Source organism: Moschus berezovskii, chromosome 5 (assembly GCF_049115385.1).
Source record: "Moschus berezovskii isolate FMDL1 chromosome 5, NW_MosBer_1.0, whole genome shotgun sequence".
NCBI lineage: Eukaryota > Metazoa > Chordata > Mammalia > Artiodactyla > Moschidae > Moschus > Moschus berezovskii.
In genome coordinates this window covers 113,189,053-113,206,258 of record NC_142464.1, presented here as the reverse complement: position 1 = coordinate 113,206,258, position 17,206 = coordinate 113,189,053, and the positions used below count along the sequence as shown (strand labels likewise).

Here is a 17,206-nt window from a genome sequence, read left to right as displayed (position 1 = left end):
CGCATGCACGCAGGCTTACCTATTCCTGGTCAGTTCCTTTGTCATGTACTGGTTCTTTGATATACACGCTCAAGGAGGGAACATGAGGGTCCCCTTGGTATTTATGTGAACCAGAGGACACAGGCATCACCAGATGTTGTTTATGATGTAATCAGTCATACAAATGACCTTGACAACCAATTCACCTAAGTGTGATTGGTTGCTTGCCAGCAGAAAGGATATTCTCTGTCAGAATACGGGTCAGTAGAGAGAGTTATACTGAGTGAAGTAAGTCAGAGGAGAAATATCATATGACATCACATATGTGGAATCAAAAAAGAATTGATACAAATTGACGTACTTAAAAAACACAGATTCACAGACTTTGAGAATGAACTTGTGACTGCCAGAGAGAAGGATGAGGGGAAGGGATAGTTAGAGAGTTTGGGATGGACATGTACACACTGCTATATTTAAAATGGATAACCAACAAGGATCTGCTTGTATGGCATATGGAGCTCTGCTCAATGTTATGGCAGGCTGGATGGAAGGGGAGTTTGGGGGAGAATGGATACATGTGTATATATGGCTGAATCCCTTTGCTATTCACTTGAAACTATCCCAACATTATTAATCAGCCATTTGTTGTTGTTTAGCCCCTAAGTCATGTTTGCCTCTTATAACCCCATGGACTGTAGCCCAATAGGATTCTCTGTCCATAGGATTCTCCAGGCAAGAATACCCAAGTGGGCTGCCATTTCCTTCTTCAGGGGACAGTCCCACCCCAGGGATCAAACTTGTGTCTCCTGCATTGGTAGGCGGTTTCTTAATTTAAAAAAAAAAAAACATGGATTAGAACAGTCAAAGATGGTGACTTGGCAAAAAGCCTCAAGGGCTTCAAAATAAAATGTGCACCTTGAGAGCTGTGATTCTACTTTGGTCACTTGACTCCTCTGAGCCCTGGCTTCCTCCTTCCTGAAATGGGGATGATGAGGCCAGCCGGGGTGGGAGGGGGCAGGGAGGTCACCAAGGCGATTCCGGAAGAAAATGTGGGCAGCGCATAGGCAGTGTCCGGCACACAGGAGGACTCTGATTGCTGCATAAATGTTCACGTGGTGATGATTCAGAGGCAGGTGGGTACAGAGGCAGTGCTGCCCAAGGAGGGCAGCTGAGGCTGACACAGCAGCACCTTAGACTGACCAGCAGTCAGAAGGACTTTCTAGAAAGGACCCGGAGGTCACCTGGAGGTGCTGGCTTCACTGTGGAGGAAGTGCAGTTCTATCCGTGGAAGGGACAGCATGGTGCTTAAGCCAGAAGGTTGTGGAGATCCTTAGGTTTACAGGTTTCTCAGTGGGTAAAGTACCTGCCTGCAATGCAGGAGACCCAGGTTTGATCCCTGGTTTTTGGAATCACATGTTTTGGGGATCGAATTCCAGTTTTGTTGCAGTTCTTGAATGGCCTGGGCTGAGTCTGCTTCTTGTCTATCAAATGGGAAGAACGGTGGTTGCAAAGCACAGGATTCCTCAGCCTCAGCTCTATGGTTGCTTGGGTCTGGATACCACTTTGTGTGGGGGGCTGCCTTGTACATTAGAGGGTGTTTAGCAGCATTCCTGGCCTCTACCCACTAGAGACCAGCTGGAATCGCCCCCACAACCGAAATGTTGCCAGATGTCCCTTGGGGGACAAATTATCCCCAGTTGAGAACCACTGCCAGAGTAATCAAGGGGATGGGCAAAAGGAGATTCTAAATGTCAGGCCACATTGTGCCCGTGGCCTGGCACAACGTGCTTTGCATACAGCCGCAGGTAGAGCCCTAAAACCCACACTATGGCACCATGAAGACTTCTACCCTCTCTGCTTCCTCCCAACCACCTCCCTCACCTGCTATTACCCTTGGCTTTGACTCCAGTCAGCATTTCTCCTTAAAGTTCAGTAGACAGAGAAGGTGGGGGTGATGGGGACTAAAGGAGGGTTATGGAGGTCTAGGGTTTCCCAGGTGGCTCAGTGGGTAAAGAATCTGCCTGCAATGCGGGAGACCCAGGTTCAATCCCTGGGTCGAGAAGATCCCCCACAGAAGGGACTGGCTTCCCACTGCAGTATTCTTGCCTGGATGATTCCATGGACAGAGGAGCCTGGCGGGCTGCAGTCTATAGGATTGCAAAGGGTCAGATGTGGCTGAAGTGTCTGAGCACACACACACACATGCATGAAGGTCCTACAGTTTGCAGCAGAACTAAGAACCTCTGGATGCACACCAAATGATGGGCTCAACCGCAGAGATGAGCATCTGTTGGTTTATTAACCCAGCAAAGCGAGAGAGGCGGCCCTTGAGTTGAACACTGCCTTCCTGTCCCTCAGTGAAGCAGAGAGATGGCTGAGCTGGGAGTTAGAAACCTAGGGTGAAATGAACTCTCTGACCTTGCCCCTACAGTTTCCATAAAGCAAGGGATTTTCAAGCTGTGCTTCCTAAAATAAAGGACCCTGCAGGAATGATTCAACAGTTCATAGGGGAATAAAGATTTCTCCAGCTGCTGGAGGTTTAAGCAACCTGGGGAACTGTTCTTCACTTGCATCTGTTCTGTGTTTTGGATTTTGAGCAAAAAGATTTTGGGGGAAAAACATTGAATGAGATGGTCCCTAAGGCCCAGCTCAGCTCTAGCAGTTAAAATAACAGGTCTATGGCAATTCTTTTCCTGCTTCTTCTGTTTCTTGGTAAATTGGATTTTTTGGAAACTGGGTTTCCTGGAATAGACATACTTGCACTCCATAATGAGTCTATCTGGTGCCCTGCTGCCAAAATCACTTTCACCAGCTGAACAGGTAATTACATCACCTTAAAAATACTGCTGGTGCGATGCGGGAGTCCTGGGTCTGATCCCTGGGTCAGGAAGATCCCCTGGAGAAGGGAATGACTACCCACTCTGGTATTCTTGCCTGGAGAATTCCATGGACAGTGGAGCCTGGCGGGCTACAGTCCATGGGGTTTCAAAGAGTCAGATACAACTGAGTGTCTAACACTTTCACTTTCGTAAATACTACTCAGTTTTCTAAATCAGCATATCCTAAGACCAATGAGTGAGACCAAGCCTCAGTAGAACTCTTGACCAAAAGTCGATGGAATACTGATCTGAATATTGAACAATATTCTCATTGAAGGGCCCAGGTTTCTCCACAACCACCCAAACAGGTCAAGGCTGAGCCTGGAGCTTTAAGATGCAATGCAGATTTTAGTTATAGTCTTCCAAATGCATTTCCAAAAGTATTTAACTGCTATATTAGCCTCATGGCAAATTATGGTTACTATTATCCTCATCATTGTTGTTTTTATTGGTCTGGTTCCCTCTAGAAGTGGGGGGAGAGAGAGAGAGAGGCTCTTCAGGGGGTCTGGGGGGCAAGTAGAATTCATAGATACCTTGAAATAACCAAGTAGGAAATAGATTGAAGCGTAAATGATAACAGAAGTCTGTACACTTGTTGCTGGTTGATTCTCCAGTTGGGTGCTTGAGTTCTACACTCTGGTGGAAAGAGCTGTGAAGGAGAATCTGGGTCTCTGGGACGTTGGGAAAGTCATTTTTTGTCTCTCAGCCTCAGTTTCCCAAACTTTAAAATGAAGAGGTGAGCCAGCACCCTGACACCTGCAGTAGCTGGCTTACCAGAGTCAGAGAAAAAGTCTTTTGAGAGGCAAAAAGATGGGGAAAAGCGATTCTGAAACAGTCCTGAAGAGTTCACAAACCAGAGTCTCAGTCCCTGAAGGCCGGTCTTCGGGTGGTGGCCTGAACTCTGCTTTCCTGAACCCCCTCCCGCACTAAGGCAGCACCCCTCCACCCCTTCTGTGCACCCAGCACTCACTGTAGGGACCCCCCAGCACGCACCCCACACCCAAAACCCCTCACTGCCATCTTTTCCAAGATGAAGAGCTGAGAGGGGTCGGGACCCTGTCTTGTCTGCTCACACCAGGGGCCTGGTCTACACAGAGCACTGACACCTCCCAGAACAAAGCGGAAGTCAGACACCTTCCCTAGAACTCTGCCTGAGGACGGCCAGGGTAATGGTCTCAGTCTGCTCGGGCTGTCGTGACCAAGTCCGACAGACTGGGCAGCTTAAACAATAGAAGACTGTTCTCTCGCGGCTCTGGGGCCTAGAAGTCCAAGTTCAGGGTGTGTTCAGGGCTGCCTCCCTCTGAGGGCGGTGAAGGAAGCCACCCCTTTCCACCTCACATCAGGATGCTCCCTCCTTGCTCGTAGACAGCCGTCTTCTCCCTGTGTCTCCTTGCTTGGTGTCCCCTCTATGTCTATCTCCCTGGGCCCTAGGGTTCCCTTTTCCTAGGGTTTCCCCTGTTCACAAGGACACCAGTCATATTGAATTAGGGGCCCCTCCTAATGACCTCGTGTGAACTTGACCACCTCTGTAACACCCTGTCTCCAAACACGGCCACCTTCTGAGGCGCTGGGATTTGGACTTGAACATACAAACTTGGGGGACACAATTCCCTCTGCGACAGCAGTGTTCAGAGGTGAGCTGGGGGTTGTGCTGCCTGAGCTTTAATATCGATGCCGTCACATCCTAGCTCTGGGGCTTGGGGCCTCTGGCTCATCTGCTTTAAAGTGGTCATATTGTGCGTGCATGCTAAGTCACCTCAGTCATATCCAACTCATTGCGACCCTCTGGACTGTAGCCTGCCAGGCTCCTCTGTCCGTGGGATCCTCCAGGCAAGGATACTGGAGTGGGTTGCCAGGCCCTCCTCCAGGGGACCTTCCCGACGCAGGGATCGAACCCAGGTCTCCTGTCTGCTGCATTGGCAAGCGGGTTCTTTCCCACTAGCACCACCTGGGAAGCCCAAGTGGTCACATTCCCAGTAGCCAGCTCATGGAGACGCTGGGAGCCATGTGTCACGTCCCAGGTGCTCTCAGTGAACAGTCATGCTCATTTCTAATTGTGGTGGTTGCTCATGGTGAAACGCAATGGGATCCTGCAACATGAAAGCAGGCAGCAGCTTTGGGTGGAAATTTTAAAACTGAAACTGTACTCCACTTCCTATTAAATTAAAAAATGTTTGAAGCCAGATTTAAAGAATGTTAGTGTAGCAAGCTAATTAGACTTTCTAGGGAGTCCACGGGCTTCCCTGGTGGCTCAGATGGTAAAGAATCCGCCTGCAACACAGGAGACCCCAGTTCAATCCCTGGGTTGGGAAGATCCCCTGGAGGAGGGCATGGCAACCCACTCCAGTATTCTTGCCTGGAGAATTCCATGAACAGAGGAGCCTGGTGGGCTACAGTCCGTGGGGTCGCAAAGAATCGGATACGCACACACACACAGGGAGCTCACGGTTTGGGGGTTTGCCCTATTGGGCGGATGGGAGATTCCCAATTCAGTGAAACAGATGAGAGAGGAGGCAGCCAGTCAGGAAGAGGCCCCTTTCAGTGGATATATCAGAAGGCACAGGTGCACACATGTCGGCAAGCATCTTCCCCAGGGGAGGCCCATTTGGTAGAGATAGAGACACTTCCTCCCAGGGAATTGTATCCCAAACAGGGCTCAGGATCACCTCACTTTCCCAGGTTGGCCTCTTCAATTGCTGAAGCCCCATGGGAATCCAAGTTCCACAAGGTTGTAGCTGGCCCCTTATGCACCATGGGAGCCCAACATGGTATTTAGGCTCACGGCCCGTGTTCCATCAGCAACTGTGGATGATCTGATCATCATCTTAGTTGTCCTTCTGCTCCGGGACCTGCTGGGCAACAGATACTGCTCAGTGCCCTGAAAACACAGAGATGGAGGTACTGAAATCCCACCTACCAGGAGCACCCCCCACCGCTTCGCAGGAACTCCATACTGGTCAACCAAGGTCACATGGATTAACAATGAGCTCATTCCTCCAGATTTCTCCAGGGTCAATTTAGTCCTTGAAACTCACACGCTTAGGAAACAGTTGCCTGCTCCAGCCCTGGGTCATGTGACCCTGATGGAAACCTGGAAGCTTCCTGGAGCACACAGCCAGGTGGAGGGTGAAGAAGAGGCTCTGAAAGAGCTGTTCTTGGGTGGGAGGGGTGGAGGGAGCCAGCTACTGTTCAGACACTGTCCAAGCCACTTCCCCAAGGTCCCAGTCAAAGGAGTCTTTCCAAGCTTTGAGAGGTGTTTGAAGGCCAAAAGAAGAAACCTGCCCACTCCAATGTCAAGAGAATATGTCAAAAAGTTCAGTGCTCTGCCGTGCTGAGGAACTGGCGAACAGGGTTTAGGCATCCTTCTGGTGCAGGAGAGAGGATGGCAGGTGGAAGTGGTCCAGCCTCCCTGCCTCCCTCGCCCAGACCTGGTGATTCCCACCTTCCTCACTCACGGGGCAGTTCAGCCAGGGCAGGGAAGATGCAGCCAAGCCCGCCAGTGGGTGGGGGACTGTGGATGGTGAGAGCCGCTCCTCTCTGCAGGCCTTGGTCTGGAACAGAGACTCTGGGGTTAGGCTGTAGGGTATGGGTGCTGCCTCTGCCGCTTCCTGGCTACGTGACCTCACCAATCACTGATCCTTCTGGGTCTGTAAGAGAACACCCACCCACTGGGTCCCTGCACTGCCCCATGTGCTGGTCACTGTTGACGCGGGTCCAGGCCACCTGGTCAGCCGTGTAATTGGAGCACCCAGTGTTACCTGCAGGGAAAGAGTAAACCACCCCTCATAATGACACAGATCTTTATACATATTATTTGTTTTTGTTTTTCAGTCACTAAATCATGTCCAACTCTTTGCAAACCCATGGACTGCAGCCGCACGCCAGGCTTCCCTGTCCTTCAGTATCTCTCAGAGTTTGCTCAGACTCCCATCCTTTGAGTCAGTGATGCCATCCAACCCTCTCATTCTCTGTTGCCCCCTTTTCCTCCTGCCCTCAATCTTTCCCAGCATCAGGGTCTTTTTCAATGAGTTAGCTCTTTGCATGAGATGGCCAAAGTTTTATTATTGAACTATAATTTATTTACAATGTTATCTTAATTTCTGCTGTACAGCAAAGTGATTCAGTTATACATATATAGACATAGATATAGGTAGATACAGACACATACATTCTTTTCCATTATGGTTTATCACGGGATATTGACTGTAGTTACCAGTGCTATAGAGTAGGACCTTGTTGTTTATCCATTCTATATGTAATAGTTTGCATCTTCTGATCCCAAACTCTCAATCCATATCTCCCCTACCCCCATCTCTCTTGGCAACCACAGGTCTGTTCTCTGTGTCTGTTTTAACCATGTGGATGGCTGTCTCTGATACTGTCTGTTGTCCTTGTTGCAGAGACCATATGAAATCCACTCGGCCACACCCATCGACGAGATCCTTAACATGTTCAAGGTGGAGCGCGTCCACTACTCTTCCACGTGGTGCAAGGGCATGGTCGCCCTGCTAAAGAAGGTAAGGGGGTGGCCACCCGTCTACCTGCCCAGGGAGCTGGTCACTTAGTGCAGAAACAAACAGACCAGCCGGCTAGGAACGAGAGGACAGATGGAGGGACAGTGGTGAAAATACCAAAGTCAGCAGGGTTCTAAAATCTCACTGAAGTGCTCTCACCATCTCAAGATCACAAAGCCGCTGGACAGAGGGGTATGGCCTCAAGTCAAATCTGGGATGACAAAGCCCTCAGGCTTTTTTCACTCCACTACCAACTTCTAATAATTAGAAATAATTAAATCATATGGTTCTTTAAAATTTTTACAAATCATCTTTTAACTCACTGAGCTTTAAGAAGTTGGATATCTCCTCACTTTTCCTAGGATTTGTTCAGTTCAGTTCAGTTATGCAGTCATGTCTGACTCTTTGCAACCCCACAGACTGCAGCACGCCAGGCTTCCCTGTCAATCACCAACTCCTGGAGCTTGCTCAAACTCATGTCCATCGAGTCGCTGATGCCATCCAACCATCTTATCCTCTGTCATCCCCTTCTCCTGCCTTCAATCTTGCCCAGCATCAGGGTCTTTTCAGATGAGTCAGCTTTTCGTATCAGGTGGCCAAAGTATTGGAGTTTCAGCTTCAGCATCAGTCCTTCCAGTGAATAGTCAGGGCTGATTTCCTTTAGGATTGACTGGTTGGATCTCCTTGCAGTCCAAGGGACTCTCAAGAGTCTTCTCCAACACCACAGTTCAAAAGCATCAATTTTTGGCGCTCAGCTTTCTTTATAGTCAGCAGGTAGGACCTGCCCGGTGTCCCTCACGTGCTGTGACTCCAGCCTACTCTCTGGAGTGACAGGTGGGAGCCACCTGATTAGGAGGGTCCTGATTCCAGCCCCCACCTGCCAGCAGCTGGGCATGCCATCCTGCCAAGAGGTGTCCCAGGTCCTCACCAACCCCCTTTGGGTCTCATCTTAATCATGAACCAGAAGTGGAAGAATTATCATTATTCCTCCCGCTTTCAGAGGAGGAAGCACGCTTGTCTCAGTCAGCAGCTCCTCTGAAGCTACGTGGCTACCGAGCGGCTGTCCCAAGGCTGGGTCCTGTCTTTCATTTGTAGCCTCTGTGTTCTTAGCTTCAGACAAGCTAGTGTTTTGAAACCTGAAAACCCCTCTGGATGCAAGGTAATATGGTACAGCTAATTTTTTTTTCCTTTTACTGCATCACCCCTTATTAGCAGAAACTCTGCTTGAGAAGAAGCTAAAAATGAAATCTTGGCTACAAATGAGACTATTCCATCAGTCTGCAGAGGTCACCTCATAGCTGTCCAGGGAAAATTTTTATTATGCTTTTGTGCATCCCATTACCAAACTGAACGTCCTAAAACAAGATGGCTAATTATTTTTATTTTTAATTGGAAGCCTCTGCAGACATCATTGGGAGGTCGCACATCACAGGGTAAGAGTCCTTGAGGGGAGCATGGCGGCTGAAAAGCTAGTCCCAAAGAGCCCCTTGCCGGTTGACCTTGGGGAAGCACCTAGCCCCTCAGTTCCTCCCTGACTGTAAGCAGGTGTAAGCATAGGGGGCGCTTCAGTAAGCAGCCCTGGGGGTTCAGCAGTCATGAATCCACCTGCCAGTGCAGGAGACACAAGAGATGTGGGTTCAATCCCGGGGTCAGGAAGATCCCCTGGAGAAGGAAATGGCAACCCACCGCAGTATTCTTGCCTGGAAAAATCCCATGGACAGAGGAGCCTGGCAGGTCACAAAGTTGGGCATGACTTAGCAACTGAGCATGTACAATGCTTCAACACAAGCAGCCCAGACAGGGCACAGCATTCATGGAACGTGGAAGCAGAGGCGCCTTCATTTTCCCAAGACTCCACCTTCGGAGGCTCAGTACTGCCCAACCGCATACGTTTGCTCATTGCCTGCAGCTCCTGACCAAGGACCCAGAGAGCCGCCTGTCCAGCCTTGGTGACATCCAGAGCGCACCCTACTTGGCCGACATGAACTGGGATGCGGTGTTGGAGAAGGCGCTGACGCCCGGCTTTGTGCCCAATGTGAGTGAGGTCCTGTCCTGTGACTTCCAGCCCTGTGCAGGGTCTCCTTTCTGGGTGCTCAGGAACTCCCCGGAAGCTGGCAGGGGGCAAGGGGGGTTGCTGGCCACATCATTTGAGCTCCAAAGGGATCACCTTTCACGGAGATGCAGCATGGATTTGGACCTGATTTGCGAGGTCCAGCTGGGCGGCTTCCCTCCCTGTAGTGGGTCCTCACGGGCACAGAGCCTCCTTTTTCTTGTTAAATCTCACCCGCGATGTACACAGATCCAGGCCCTGCACCGGTGAGAGCAGGGTAATGGGAGCCAGTGAGCCACCCTTTCACAGGCTGCCTGTCGGGTAGAGGAAGACAGTGAGTCACCAGTAAATGTATAACGTGATACCAGGTTCAGCTCAGTTCAGTTCAGTTGCTTAGTTGTGTCTGACTCTGCGACCGCATGGCCTGCAGCACGCCAGGCTTCCCTGTCCATCACCAACTCCTGGAGCTTACTCAAACTCATGAGAGGAAGACAGTGGGTCACCAGTAAGTGTGTAATGTGACACCAGGTAGTGATGCCAATTCCTACGCACAGAACGAGCTGGGAAGACAGAGACCGGAGTGAAGGAGAAGGAGGCAGGGGCTGCTTTTAGGTAGAGGTGCAGAGATCCAAACCAGGCGAAGGAACCAGGCTTGTAAAGATAGGGTGGAAATTTGCAGGCAGAGGGAATATCAAGATCACGCACCTCCAGGCAGCAAAAAGCTTTCAAAGAACAGTGAGAAGGCTCTATAGCTGGAGCAGAGTAAGATAGAAGAAAACGGTAGGGAATGAGGGTGGAAGGGACCACAGCCTACACCCTGGAGACTTCCGGAGGTCACGATAAGGGTTTTGGACTGTGCCCCCTAAACGCTGGAGTGCTCTTGGCAGGGAGGTAAAAGTGTGAGGTTTACACCATTGGGTGGACAGGTGGGTGTTGAGAATGAATGGGAGGAGACCACCAGGAAGGAGGCTGAGGAGCTAGCCCAGAGGCTCCCAAGGATGACCGCAGGCCCACGGGCCAACTGGCTTCAGCTGCAGGGCAACTGGCAGCCAGGATGGAGAACTGGGTGATTTGGTCTCAGATTTATCTCAGATGATAAAGAATCCGCCTGCCATGCAGGAGACCCGGGTTTGATCCCTGGGTTGAGAAGATCCCCTGGAAAAGGGAAAGGCTACCCACCCCAGTATTCTTGCCTGGATAATTCCATGGACAAAGGAGCCTGGCAGGCTACCGTCCATGGGGTCGCAAAGAGTCTGACATGAGTGAGCGACTTTCATTTTCACTTTTTGGCCAGAAATGGCATCTTTAAATGGATTTGTTAAAAATGATATTTACATTAATAGAAAAAGTAGTAATGACATGAGGAGGAGGGTATGAGAAATTATATGAAAGTACCAGATTGGTAAACTGAACTCAATCTCATGAAATGAACACTCGTAAGATGAAAGGAACGTGTGGATATTAAGAGGTGGGTGGGGTATAGGGATGAATGAATGACATGTACAGTGAGAATGTGTCAGTGTTCATTATCAGGACAGAAACGAGCAGATATGTCCCCGGGGGCGGGCTTCCCTGGTGGCTCAGATGGTATAAAGTCTGCCTGCGATGCAGGCGACCCGGGTTCAGTCTCTGGGTTGGAAAGATCCCCTGCAGAAAGGAAAGGCAACCCACTTCAGTATTCTTGCCTGGGGAACTCCATGGACAGAGGAGCCTGGTGGGCTACAGTCCATGGGGTCACAAAGAATTGGATGAGACTGAACAGCTAACACTTTCACAACTTTCTTTCATCCCCTAGGAGTAGCTCACCGTTACTTGTTAAATGAATGAAAATGCAAGTCAGTGATGCAGAACCAAGGCAAACCGTGTTTCCTTTTCCACTTCTTTTCAGAAAGGGAGACTGAACTGCGATCCCACATTTGAACTAGAAGAGATGATTCTTGAATCCAAACCACTTCATAAAAAGAAGAAGAGGTTGGCAAAGAACAGATCCAAAGATGGCTCTAAGGACAGCTGTCCTCTGGTGAGCGCTGTCTCGGGAGCAGACCCTGACAGAGAGGAACGCTATAGTCCAGTGAATGTGATTGAGCTGCCTCTTAGCCACAAGGGGCGTGGGCGGGGAGAGTGGCATGTCACTTCACCCTCCCAAATGCCTTTGTTTGCAGTCAATCAAATGCCTCCATCAAACAAGTGGTCTTTCAGAGCAGGATGCTATGAGAGCATCGCTTGAGTTGATACATTCTTGCTCTCATCATTCACGTTAGCACAGTTCCTGGTGCAGAAATCTCTGTATCTCTGATCAAGAACCCAAGAACGATGCTGTGACATCAGTGCTGTGCCCAGTAGAGCCCAGCACCTGTTGCTAACCAAAATCTTGGCCTTCTCTGCCCACAGAGAGAGTCTGGAGGTAATAGAAAGGGTATTTAATTCTCAGCCGGCGGAGAGGAGAATACAGTAGGCTCGTGCCTCCAAGAACTGTGCCCCCGCCCCCACCTCCATGAGGAGTCTAGGAGTTTATATAAGATCAAAGTCAGGAGTTGGTGATGAGGTACTAATGTGTTAGGATCTTGATTTCTTCCTCTTGTGTTGTTTCAAAGACAGTCGTAGGCTAGCATCATTCACCCAATAATTGAGTCTGGCAGTTCGGTGGCCTTGCAGCCTTCTTTCTGATGTGTAACTACAAGGGGAAGGGTGTTGTATGGGTAAATACCAGAAGCAGGATGTATTTAGCATAGATTCAAAGGAAAATAGGAGCGAAGCAAACTTAAGTTACGGACATGCAGAGTTAGGAGCAGAAAAACTAGGAATGTTCAGGTCTGCTCACTGTTTTCTTTATCTTCTTTGTTCTTAGAAAAGGGAAAGAAGAAAAGTCATTCTTCTTTTTTTCCCACACCCTCTGAAAAGGTGTTATACTGTGGAGGCAGCCAAGGCCACCCTTTGTGGGTCCTTGTATTAATTTTCTAGGCTACCATCACAAAGTGTCACACACTGATATGGAACAACTGAAATGTGTTCACTCACAATTCCAGAGACCAGAAGTTCAGAATCAAGGTATTAACAGAGCTGAGCTTTCTCAAAGGCTCTCAGGAGTCTCCCTCCTTGCCTCTTACAGCTTCTGGCGGTGACCTACAGCCCTTGACACCCCTTGGCTTGTAGCCACATCACTCTCATTTCTTCCTCTGTCTTCACAAGGCATTTTCCTCTGAGTCTTCACACAGTCCTCTTTTAAAGACACCTATCATCAAATTTAAGACTCCCCCGCCCCCACCCCAGCTCCAGGTTGACCTCATCTTAACTTAGTTCCATCTGCAAAGACCTTGTTTCCAAATAAGGTCACATTGCCCAGTACATGGCGTTAGGACTTCAACATGTCTTTTTCAATTTATTTATTTTTATTGAAGTATAGTGATTCACAATGTTGTGTTAATGTCCACCCTACAGCTGAGTGATTCGGTTACAAGAATATGTACATTCTTTTCTGTATTCTTTTCCATTGCAATTTATCACAAGATATTGAATATAGTTTCCGCTGTGCTATACAATAGAAACTTGTGGTTTATCCATTCTATATTTAATAGTTTGCATCTGCTAGTGCTAACCTCCCAATCCTTCCCTCCCCAACTTCCAACCCCTTGGCAATTACAGGTCAGTTCTCTATGTCTTGTGAGTCTGTTTCTTTTTCATAAGTAAGTTCATTTGTGTCATATTTTAGATTCCACTTAAGTAATATCCTGGGCTTCCCTGGTGGCTCAGCAGTAAAGAAACTGCCTGTGATGTAGGAGACTCAGGATTGATCCCTGGGTCAGAAAGATCCCCTGGAGAAGGGAATGGAAACCCACTCCAGTATTCTTGCCCAGAGAATCCCATGGACAGAGGAAGCTGGCGGTCATGCAAAAGCCGGTCATGACTGACTTATCAGCAACAACAACAAAGTACCACATGGAATTTGTCTTCAACTGACTTACTTCACTCAGTATGACCATCTCTAGGTCCATCCATGTTGCTGCAAGTGGGATTATTTCCTTCTTTTTATGACTGAGTAGTACTCCATTGTACAGATGTACCACATCTTCTTTATCTATTCCTGTCAATGGACGTTTAGGTTGTTCCCACAACACATCTTTTTGGAGGACACGGTTCAACCCACAACTTCCCCTTCCTCCATCAAAATATATTAAACATTACAATTTATGATTACACTGGTATGAAAACGAATGTAACATTCAGTGTTAAAAATTCATTCTTTTCAGCTTATTTGAAAAGACAGCTCTGTAGCCCTTGAAAGTATTGTGGGCCCTCGGCTGTGTGCTGAGACTAATGCAGAAGTTGGCCAGGGGAGGCCTGGGTGGGCGTTCACATGGACCCACAGGGGGTGGGGGTCCTGCAGACACGTGCATGTCCATCCTTCATCCAGGCTGCTCTGAGACGTGTGTTACAGAGCATTTGTGAGACCATGGTCCTTGGCACCTGTTCCTGAGGAGAATGAGCACCTTTGCGTGATGGCCTTGAATTCCCCCTCCCCCACCATGCTGCTTAATCAGGCTTCATGAACGTTCAAGTGATTAGGAAACCAGAGTCGTGATTTTCAGTTCATATTCCAGAGACTTCCCTGGCGGTCTAGTGGTTAAGACTTTGCATTTCCACCACAAGGAGGCGCAGGTTTGATCCCTCGTCAGGGAACTAAGATCTCACATGCCATGTGCCCAAATAGTAAAACAAAAAACCTCAATTCATAACCCATTTTAACAAGACTTTGACATTGCATTTAATGGTTTAAAATGTAGAAAAGCATCTTCTTCCGTCAGCCCTCACCTCCCCATGACACTGTCGCCTGCACAGTCAGGGCTGCCCAGCTGTTTAGCTTGTCCCTAGCCCCAAGCATCCCATTTAGATCAGTGTCTGGTTGTCCTCACTCCCGAGAGGGTGCTTTGTCACTTACGGTCCCCTCTCTGTGCTCTTTGACAGAATGGACACCTCCAGCAGTGCTTGGAGACCGTGCGGAAGGAATTCATCGTATTCAACAGAGAGAAGTAAGTCTGCTACCAGGATCCACTGGGCAGAGCCCTTTCAAGGGACAGATGGTCTCCCTGTGGGAATCAGGGCCCCGGACCCCATGAAGCCAGCCACAATGCTGGTAGGGAACCAGCAGGCAGACCCCATTATTCTAAACCTGCCTCTGCCGTCTGGCCCAAGCAAGGCTCCAACTTCACCTCTTTGGGCCTCGGGGGTCTTCATGTGAAGTGGGGTGACCACAGCAGGACCGATGGCACACAGGATGCTGGTGCGGAGGGGCAGGCCAGCATATGGCTACGCGCTCGAGTTCTGGAGCAAAATTGCCTGGGATCAAGTCCAGGGTCTGCTGCTGCCAGAGTGACCTGGGGCAAGTTGCTTAACATCACGGAGCCTCATTGTCAGCAGCGACAAAGTGGAAATCACGCCCTTGCCATGTGGTTGTTGTCAGGTTGATTCAAGGCCTAGCGTGGTAGGAGTATTCAGGAAAAGGATGACTGTTATGATTGTTGCTGTGATTGTCATTCTTTGATGGGGTAACGTGGTGTGGGCTGTGCTAAGAAACCAGCATCGTGGGCTGGCAGGAGACAGGATGATGGTAAGGTGGGAGGGGCTGACCTGATCACATGACTGACATGATCACATGACTGACCTAATCACATTACTGCCCTTATGGCAGCCAAGGAAGTGGAGGCTCAGGCTTGGTCCCACTGACCTTACCATCTGGGGATCCATCCACCAGTGCCTGATGACTCAGAGAGAGGACCCAGGGGCCGTGGGCTCACACAGCAGGATCTGAGGCCCTGCAGGCAGGACTTACAGCACATAGCCCCATTTATCTAGTTATTCACCCAGGCCTCGGGCTCGCAGAGACGATCAGTTCCGCTTCCCTCCCTCCAGGAAGGCCAGAGGGACACGTGCCCAGTTGACCCTTATGTGTTCACCCATGTTCCACCACTTTTGGCTTCTCTCAGGTGGCAGCCACAGAGGGCCCACACGCTGTGGGAGAGGGCAGCCCAGGCACGGCTTTCACAGCTGGCACATGGCTCAGCCTGGGTGTCAGGGAAGCTCCTGAAGGTGCCATGCCTGGCAGTGTCCTAATGGGTGAGGAGGGCCGGGTGTGGAGCTCCATGAGTGAGGACAATACACAGAGAAGCAAGGTGGCCTGGCAGATGTGGTCACCTGCAGCTGGATTAGAAGCTTGAATTCCTGGAGCATGCCAGGGGGCGGGCGGAAGTTGCAGCAGGGTGTGAGGGCCCTGGGGAGGGCTGTTTGGGTTGATGGGCTGGGCGGGGCCCAATTCCCAGTGGGTGCTGGGGCAGATGAAGGAGGCAGTAGCCTGTCCTTTGTCCTGGGCGGCTACAGCTCTAGGCTAGTAGACACACACACACACACACACACCACACACACACACACACACACACACACACACCACACACACCCCAGAAAGCTTCACCCACTGATCATGTCCTTGTGGGAAGAAACTTGGAGCAGGCGGGGGCTAGGATTATAAGAGGTTTCAGAGCCCATCACATTTTCCTTGTGGTCCTGCCTGCTCTAAGGCTCATGGTCCCTTCCCCACCGTAGACAGTCAGTCTTGGGAACTTCCGCTCAAACCAGCTTGGGTGCTTTGGACCACAGTGAGAATGAGCTCCAGGCAGCCTTGCCTCGGGTCCTCCAGCAGTTTAGGCAGGGACAGTGGCATCCTCAGAGAGTGCCTGGGTGGCAAATGGGAGCCTGTGAAAACGCAGAGGGGTGACAGACCCGAGTGGATAGCAGTCACACTGTATGTGGCACTGTGTGTCAGAAGATGTTTCAATCTGGAATCCGAAGAACCCAAGTTATTTCCCTTAAAAAGAAAATGAAAATGAGACACCCCTCCTTGCGTTGTCAGGTGGCATCTGGCTGTTTTTAGCAGAAACTCAACTATGTAGTGGCCTTGACCAATCAGATGTTCTTTCTCACGTGGAAAAGTGAATGTAGTAAGATCACCCGGCTATACTAAGGACCCCCGTGACAGTTGCGGTCGTGGATTTGAAGTGAGGCTGGCACCATTAACAGGAGTTGGCAAAATAAAGATGGAGGATAGAAGTTGTCTTCCGCTGGGGGTGGTCAGGATGAGCGTCTGTGAAAGCAGGAGGCAGGGAAGAAGATGGGAAAGGGGAGATGTGCGTGGGTTTTACGGAGGTTTCTGCTCTTTCGTCCCTTCATCTCTGCTCCCCAGTGACCCTGAGGCTAATAGGCTACCTGTCAGGGCAGGTGTGCTGGGAGCAGTGTCATTCCCCTAGCTTCTCCCCACAAGGATGCTATCCTGTATCTTGCTAACCCCTCCATGTCAAACCCCATCCCTGCTCCATGATGTACCCAGGAAAGGACCCACATTATATCCACCCATAACCACCCTGCTGCAATTTCTCATCTGCTGAAAGGAAACAAGGAGAAGACTTGAGAGTCCCTTGGACTGCAAGGAGATCCAACCAGTCCATCCTAAAGGAGATCAGACCTGGATGTTCATTGGAAGGACTGATGTTGAAGCTGAAACTCCAATACTTTGGCCACCTCATGAGAAGAGCTGACTCATTTGAAAAGACCCTGATGCTAGGAAAGATTGAGGGCAGGAGGAGAAGGGGATGACAGAATATGAGATGATTGGATGGCATCACTGACTCGATGGACATGGGTTTGGGTGGACTCCAGGAGTTGGTGATGGACAGGGAGGCTTGGCGTGCTGCGGTTCATGGGGTCGCAAAGAGTCGGACACAACTGAGCAACTGAAC

General features: G+C 49.8%; 1 protein-coding gene across 1 annotated transcript in view; it reads left to right on the top strand.

Moving 5' to 3' along the window:
- The window catches only part of STK32B (serine/threonine kinase 32B), a 386,337-nt gene that overhangs the window by 349,542 nt on the left and 19,589 nt on the right, over positions 1–17,206 (top strand). Inside the window, exons 8-11 of the mRNA XM_055435021.2 lie at positions 7,259–7,375; positions 9,282–9,407; positions 11,311–11,442; positions 14,385–14,449. Of these exons, the coding sequence (XP_055290996.1) occupies positions 7,259–7,375; positions 9,282–9,407; positions 11,311–11,442; positions 14,385–14,449 (440 nt within the window). The remainder of the gene's footprint in view (positions 1–7,258; positions 7,376–9,281; positions 9,408–11,310; positions 11,443–14,384; positions 14,450–17,206) is intronic.